The 6,779-nt window shown below is 53.5% G+C and overlaps 1 protein-coding gene across 1 annotated transcript; it reads left to right on the top strand.

Moving 5' to 3' along the window:
- The first annotated feature begins 1,042 nt into the window (after positions 1 to 1,042).
- ENO3 (enolase 3) lies at positions 1,043 to 6,008 on the top strand. The gene is made up of 12 exons (XM_017657541.3): positions 1,043 to 1,197; positions 1,824 to 1,910; positions 2,188 to 2,283; positions 2,445 to 2,503; positions 2,685 to 2,754; positions 3,092 to 3,225; positions 4,141 to 4,363; positions 4,468 to 4,665; positions 4,861 to 5,062; positions 5,462 to 5,570; positions 5,722 to 5,780; positions 5,860 to 6,008. Exons 2-12 carry the CDS (start codon positions 1,826 to 1,828, stop codon positions 5,927 to 5,929), a joined length of 1,305 nt encoding a protein of 434 aa, XP_017513030.1. The 5' UTR covers positions 1,043 to 1,197; positions 1,824 to 1,825; the 3' UTR covers positions 5,930 to 6,008.
- Positions 6,009 to 6,779: the final 771 nt, after the last annotated feature.

Here is a 6,779-nt window from a genome sequence, read left to right on the forward strand (position 1 = left end):
CTGGCGGGGCGGGAGCTAGGAAGGGGGCCTTGGGGATGAGTCACGAGGCTCGGGCCGCTCCGGCCCCGGCTCCGTCGGGTGGAGCCTTCGAGTCCGGGGCGCGGAGCCGAGGTGCCCTGTGATGGTCGTCCGCCTGCAGGCCCGAACCTGGGCCCTCCTCCCGGTCCCTGCCTGGGCTGCCAGCGGAAGTCGGGCAGACCCCACACTCCACCCAGAGCCGCCGGGGCGGGGAGTGTTACTTACTGTGTGGGTCTCTACCCACTTGCCAGCAGCGTTACTAGCGGACCGCCGGAATGGTCCCGGGCGATCAAACGCTGACAAAGGGCCCCCCTTCTCCCGTCCATTCATTTTTTTCACTCCTGGTTCAACCTAATTCATTGATGGCCTAGGACCGCGCTCTGAAGCGCCCGGGGTCGGTGGGAAAGGGGCTCCCGACTGACAGTTTCCATGCTGGGCGTTAAGTGCTGTCCCAGCGCTATCAGTAGGGAGCCAAGCCAAGTCTGGGCCCATCTCAATTCGGCTCCCTCCCCGTCCCCTGCCCCCTTGTTGGCCCGGAGAGCTTGGATGGGGTGGAGCCTACAGAGGCCGCTATGAGGACCCTGAGAGGTGAGCCCCTCTGGTCTTCTGAGTGGGGGATTCAATTTTAGAACTCAGCTTGCTCACACCTCCTGCCCCTTCCCAGCACTGAAGGCTGAGGCAACCATGCGCCCTCCAAGTGAGCTAAGCATGTGTGGATGTCAATCCTGCAGCCCCTCTTCCAGGCCCCCTCCCCGGCCTTCCTAGGCTCAGGTTACCCCTAGCCTTTCCTAAAAGGCCCTAGTTCCTTTTTAACCTTTGCAAAAGGGGAATATAATCCTGCGGAGGGGAGAGACCCCCCTTCCGACCTAATATGAAGACTCTCCTGCTCCTCCCCAGGGGTGGAATTAAAAGTAGGAACTGTTATTGGGGGACAGAGAGAAAGGAGGCGTTGGCATTGACCTTTGGGAAGGGGACAAGTGCCTAGGGCCAAAGGCTTCTGCTTTAGGTTGTAGTGGGCACTTGGCTGCCATCCCACATTGGAGAGGGAGAGAGGCGTGGCTGGCTGGGGGACAGGGTGGCTCACAGATAAATGCCCAGCCTGAGAGGGGTGAGCTGACATTGTCCCAGCTGCCACCTAGACTCGGAGCTCACCCCAAACCTCCACTGAAGACATCTCAGGTCTGGTGACTCTTCCAGCACCAAAGGATGGGGGTAGTAAAGGGTGAAGGTGGTGTTGGCTTGGTGAAACTGGGGAAAATGTCAGCTTTTTTCTCTCTTGAGACTGGGGGTGCTTGAGAAAGACTGGAGGGGTTGGAGCAAGGAAGATGGGGTTGCCTGAGGATAAGGAAAAGAGACTGTGAAGAGAGGCAGGAAGAGATGGCTAGAGATTGTAGAGTTGGAGCCAGGAGGGGAATTTGGGGGCTCCGAAGGATTTGGTGAAGACTGAGGAGCAGGAAAATGAGAACCAGAATCACAGGAAATCTGAGGCTAGGAAACCATGGAGAATGAATTGTTTGACCAGAAGCATGGAGGGAGAAGGCGGAAGTGGGAGATGGGGGTTCAGTGAGTGGTGGACTTAAAGGAGTTATAAAAGAGAGGCCCCTGGATTCTTAGGATGGGAGGGTGGAATAGGAGCTGTTCTGAGTGGGGGAGGGGGCTGCCTCTGCCTCTGGTCTGTGACCTTTTTGTAGGATATTTTTAGCTCCAGCACCTGCCTTCTTGGGATAGGGAAGACTCTTAAAGGGCAAGGGACTTCGGGTTCCTTAAGGGATCAACTGTCCACACTCACACCTCTTGTCCTGCAGCCATGGCCATGCAGAAAATCTTTGCCCGAGAAATCCTGGACTCCAGGGGCAACCCCACGGTGGAGGTGGACCTACATACAGCCAAGGGTAACACAGGCCCATAGAATTGGTTTGCCTCGGAAGAAGACCTCCCCAACCCACCCCAACCCCATCTGGTCTTTGCCCTTAACTCTGTTCCACATCTTCTCCTTTCTCTGGGATCCTCTTCACCAGAGTTCTTCCCAGGCCTTCCTCTTCCCACCTGGTTCCCCAGCAAGGTGAAGCAAGAGTCTATCTCTGTGCTGCCTCCTGCCCCTCAGAGAGGATAGCTTGGCCCTTTGGGGCTGGATGGAGCCCTTTTATTTTCTGATTCCTCCCACTCCAGGCCAGTTCCGAGCAGCTGTGCCCAGTGGAGCTTCCACAGGCATCTATGAGGCTCTGGAACTAAGAGATGGTGACAAGTCTCGCTACCTGGGGAAAGGTGAGGAAGGACGAAGGAGCCTGTGTGTGGGTTTGGTTTTAGAACGTGGACATACAGTGGGTGGGGTGGAGGACTGGAACTCAAAGCTGTTGATGAGCTGGGGTGCACAGGAAGAGACCTGATTGAATTGGGGATCTGAACCCCTCCTCTGGCCTCTCCAGGGGTCCTGAAGGCTGTGGAACACATCAACAAGACTTTAGGCCCTGCTCTACTGGAAAAGGCAAGTGGAAGAGCCTGCGCTCCTCCACCCCACACCCTGCTGCCTACCCCAGCAGCTCATGCTTGGGAGAGGCCAACCATCCTATCTCCCCTAAATACCTGCTTTTCTCCTTCTTCCTGCATGTGCCCTGATTCCTGAGAAATCTGACCTCTTTTTCCCATCCTTAAACCTGCCCTTCCAGAAACTAAGCGTCGTGGATCAAGAGAAAGTTGACAAATTCATGATTGAGCTGGATGGGACCGAGAATAAGTGTGAGTGAAGGGCCAGGGCTAGGGGGAGAGACCCTAGGGTGAGGTCCAGTTAGGATTATTTCTGTGTCCCACGTTTTGGGGCCCACCATAGCTGGGTGGATTTTAGTCATCCTAGAGGCATTTCCTGATGCCTGCCCTCTGCCAGGCCTGGGCTAACTACAGACGCAGCCCCTGGGGTGGAGGGTTCCTGGAGCACCTCAGGCTGTTTACAAACTCTTAAGACTCACTAGTTCAGAGTTTTTGATTCTTCTTGGGGTGACCAGAAAGCACATTTGAAGAGATGACCCCATTCTCAGGGGAGAAGCTCTCACCCTTTTTATGTGCTTGCTTCCTCCAGCCAAGTTTGGGGCCAATGCCATCCTGGGCATATCCCTGGCTGTGTGCAAGGCTGGAGCAGCCGAGAAGGGGGTCCCACTCTACCGACACATTGCAGATCTTGCTGGGAACCCAGACCTCATCCTCCCAGTTCCTGTAAGTGCAGCTGCCTCTGCCAGATCCACAATGATGCAGGTGCTCCACCCAGGGAGGAGTGTGCATAGGCGACCCCTGGGCACTCCACCTTCCAGACCAGCTCCAGAGAAATGGTTTCCTGAAATGGAATCTCTCCTACTGCTGTCCAGCCCCTCCCTCTTCCCCATAATCCAAACCTTTCCTTAAGCCTCCCTGCCTCTTTGCCTGACGTAACCCAGTTCCTTTACATTCCAATCCTAAGCTCAATGCCAGTTTCTCATTCTGCCCTCTCCAACCCCCAGGTCAAATGGAGAGCTTCCTCATGGCAAGGATCTTGGCATTTCCTCCTATGTTCTTTAATCCTTATTAAACCAAATGCCCTCTTTAGGGAAACTCTTTGAATTTAATCTCATTAACATTATTACCATTTATTGTTACTTACTAGGCAGATTGTATAAAAGCATGAATTCTGGAGACAAGCCACTGGGTTCCAATCCTGGTTTTGCCCATTTACTAGCTGTGTGATCTTAGGCAAATTTATTTAATCTCTCTATACCTCAATTTCCTCATGTGTAAAATGAGGGTTAATAATAGTACCTAGTTAATAGGGTTGTTTTGGGAATGAAATGAGCTAATAGAATATATTGGAGTCCTGCCTGGCAGTTTTAAGTGCCGTGTCAGTGTTAACTTTTACCAGGCACATGCTAAGAACTTTACATTCAGTTCCTCTATTTTTCAGCATAAGGTCCTGCAGGTAAGCAAGCAAGTGGCATCCCCATTCTGTAGAAATAAGGAAAAAGGTTTAGGAGTAAATTCCTCATCCCAACCACCCAGCTAGTAAGTAGGGAAGCCAAAATTCCAACTCGATCCTCCTCCCCAGCTCTTTCTTGGTCCCTCACACCTGGCCCAGGTCTGAGCACCTTCTCCCCACCTCAGGCCTTCAACGTGATCAATGGGGGCTCCCATGCTGGGAACAAGCTGGCCATGCAGGAGTTCATGATTCTGCCTGTGGGAGCCAGCTCCTTCAAGGAAGCCATGCGCATTGGCGCCGAGGTCTACCACCACCTGAAGGGGGTCATCAAGGCCAAGTATGGGAAGGACGCCACCAATGTGGGTGATGAGGGTGGCTTTGCACCCAACATCCTGGAGAACAATGAGGGTCAGTGTGTGCCCTCCGAGGGGCAGAACCCCTGGGTCCCCACAGGAAGGGCTGCAGAGGCAGGGTGCTCTGGAGCCTCAGGTTCTTTCTTGCCCCCATTCCAGCCCTGGAGCTGCTGAAGACGGCCATCCAGGCAGCTGGTTACCCAGACAAGGTGGTGATTGGCATGGATGTGGCAGCATCTGAGTTTTATCGCAATGGGAAGTATGATCTTGATTTCAAGTCACCTGATGACCCAGCACGGCACATCACTGGAGAGAAGCTGGGGGATCTGTATAAGAGCTTCATCAAGAACTATCCTGGTGAGACTCCAGGGTGTTCGTTACTCTCACCTGAGTGCCTGGTAACTAACTGCAGAGCACACTGACTCAGCACCTCCAACTTGGTCCTTTCAATCCTTAGCGCCATAGCAATTCCCACCCAAAGTCTCCTGACCTGTCACTCCTCCATAAGGCCCTTCTGACCTTTAACCTGATTCTACCCCCATCCGCCACCAGTGGTCTCCATTGAGGACCCTTTTGACCAGGATGACTGGGCCACCTGGACCTCATTCCTCTCGGGGGTTGACATCCAGATCGTGGGGGATGACCTTACAGTCACCAACCCCAAGAGGATTGCTCAAGCTGTTGAGAAGAAGGCCTGCAACTGCCTGCTGCTGAAAGTCAACCAGATTGGCTCAGTGACTGAATCCATCCAGGCGTGCGTGCCTCCTGGCCCTGGGCACACCACAGCCTACTCTCTGCCCTGCCAGCTCTGTCCACTCGATACAGGCTTACCCACTGACTCCAAGTCTTTCTTTCTCCTGGCTCCTGATGCACCCCCACCCTCCTGACCTCTAGGCTTTGACTAACCCCTGGCTGACCCCAAGAGCTTTGCCATTGTGATCCTGCCCCAAGCCCATGCTGTTCCTCTCTCCCACAAGCATCTCAGGGGCCCAAATTCAAGATCAAGAATCTCCCCTTCTCTCCTACTTCCCAAATAACTTGGTTATTACCCTCCCCACAAAGCATCCACTCCCCAAAACAGAAGGAAAAAGGCCTGCCCAGCCCCACTGAGGTCTTATCAAGTTAGGCCTTATCAAGTGCCCTCTCTACCCAGCTGCAAACTGGCTCAGTCTAATGGCTGGGGGGTGATGGTGAGCCACCGCTCCGGGGAGACTGAGGACACATTCATCGCTGACCTGGTGGTGGGGCTCTGCACTGGACAGGTACCTGTGGCTCCCCTCTCCAAATGTCTGGCCAAGTTTTCTTGGGATCCTTGAACTCCTGCCCCTGAGTTGAATGCCAGCATAGACTGCTCCTTCAGGGTCAGGCCCAATCCCCCCTCTCCAACCTCCTGCAACCCTCTTCCCTCCTCAGATCAAGACTGGTGCCCCCTGCCGCTCAGAGCGTCTAGCCAAATATAACCAGCTCATGAGGTACAGTGGGGACAGTGGGCCTGGGCGTGGGGACCCAAGGACTATTGGGTTGGAAGGTACAGCTTTGTCTACGTTCTAGGATTGAGGAGGCTCTCGGGCACAAGGCTGTCTTTGCTGGACGCAAGTTCCGTAACCCAAAGGCCAAGTGAGAAGCTGTTGGCTCCAGGACCACACAGGACCCATCTAGGCCTTCAAGCCCTTGTAAAATAAAGTGGTGCCAACCCATGACAGTGGTGTGTTCCTTTGGCGGGGGAGATGTTCTTTGGGCTGGTAAGACAGGTAGAAGGACAGGAAGGGAAGAACAGATGTGTAATCTGCTGGGACAGGAAGGAAGTGAGGGACTTACAGGAAGTTGGGCTGGATCTAGAATGACAAAGTTCACGTTTTGGAAGGAGGCTGGGGGAAACAGGTGCCTTGTGTGAAATGAAACTGAAGAGGTGTTGACAGCATGTGGAGCCAGCTCCACAGGGGAAGAGGGTGGGGAGCACGAGGCTGACATCACGGGGAGCTGCATCAGAAACGTCAGTGAAGCGAAGTACACAGTCTGCCAGGTGCCCTGTGGTGTGGAAGTCTGGGCGCTCACCTGCACAGAGTTAAGCGCTTTGTGAGGAGGAGGGTGATAATCAGAGCAACTACGACTTCTCTGAAGCCTCAAGCACGAGCTGTTTCGAATAACTGATGGATATTGACCTGTGTAATCTCTGAAAGTTCCTTCAGAGAGTTGCAGGTAGTTACCTGCCATTATTTCCCCCATTTTATAGATAAGAAAACTGAGGCACTAAAAGGTAAAATACCCAAGGTAACAGGGTTAGCAACTGGCATAGCCAGGATCCAAAGGAAGGCCTTGTGGCTCTAGTTTTTTGTGCTCTAAAAAAATCTCTTTGGAAGGGCCAGTACTTGGCCACCTTTGGCCAACACAAACAGTTTTGTACTATTGAACTGAAATTATTTCTCTTCCTCTCCAGGACCCACCTTTCTCTACTCAAACAAATCAAGACA

Source organism: Manis javanica, chromosome 4 (assembly GCF_040802235.1).
Source record: "Manis javanica isolate MJ-LG chromosome 4, MJ_LKY, whole genome shotgun sequence".
Taxonomy (NCBI): Eukaryota; Metazoa; Chordata; class Mammalia; order Pholidota; family Manidae; genus Manis; species Manis javanica.

What these genes read in the sequence shown, in the direction of transcription:
- ENO3 (XM_017657541.3), top strand. Translation starts at nt 1,826, where the DNA reads ATGGCCATGCAGAAAATCTTTGCCCGAGAAATCCTGGACTCCAGGGGC. An exon ending in GGACCTACATACAGCCAAGG is followed by an intron (nt 1,911 to 2,187) that starts GTAACACAGGCC and finishes CTCCCACTCCAG; the next exon opens with GCCAGTTCCGAGCAGCTGTG. An exon ending in TGGGGCTCTGCACTGGACAG is followed by an intron (nt 5,571 to 5,721) that starts GTACCTGTGGCT and finishes TTCCCTCCTCAG; the next exon opens with ATCAAGACTGGTGCCCCCTG.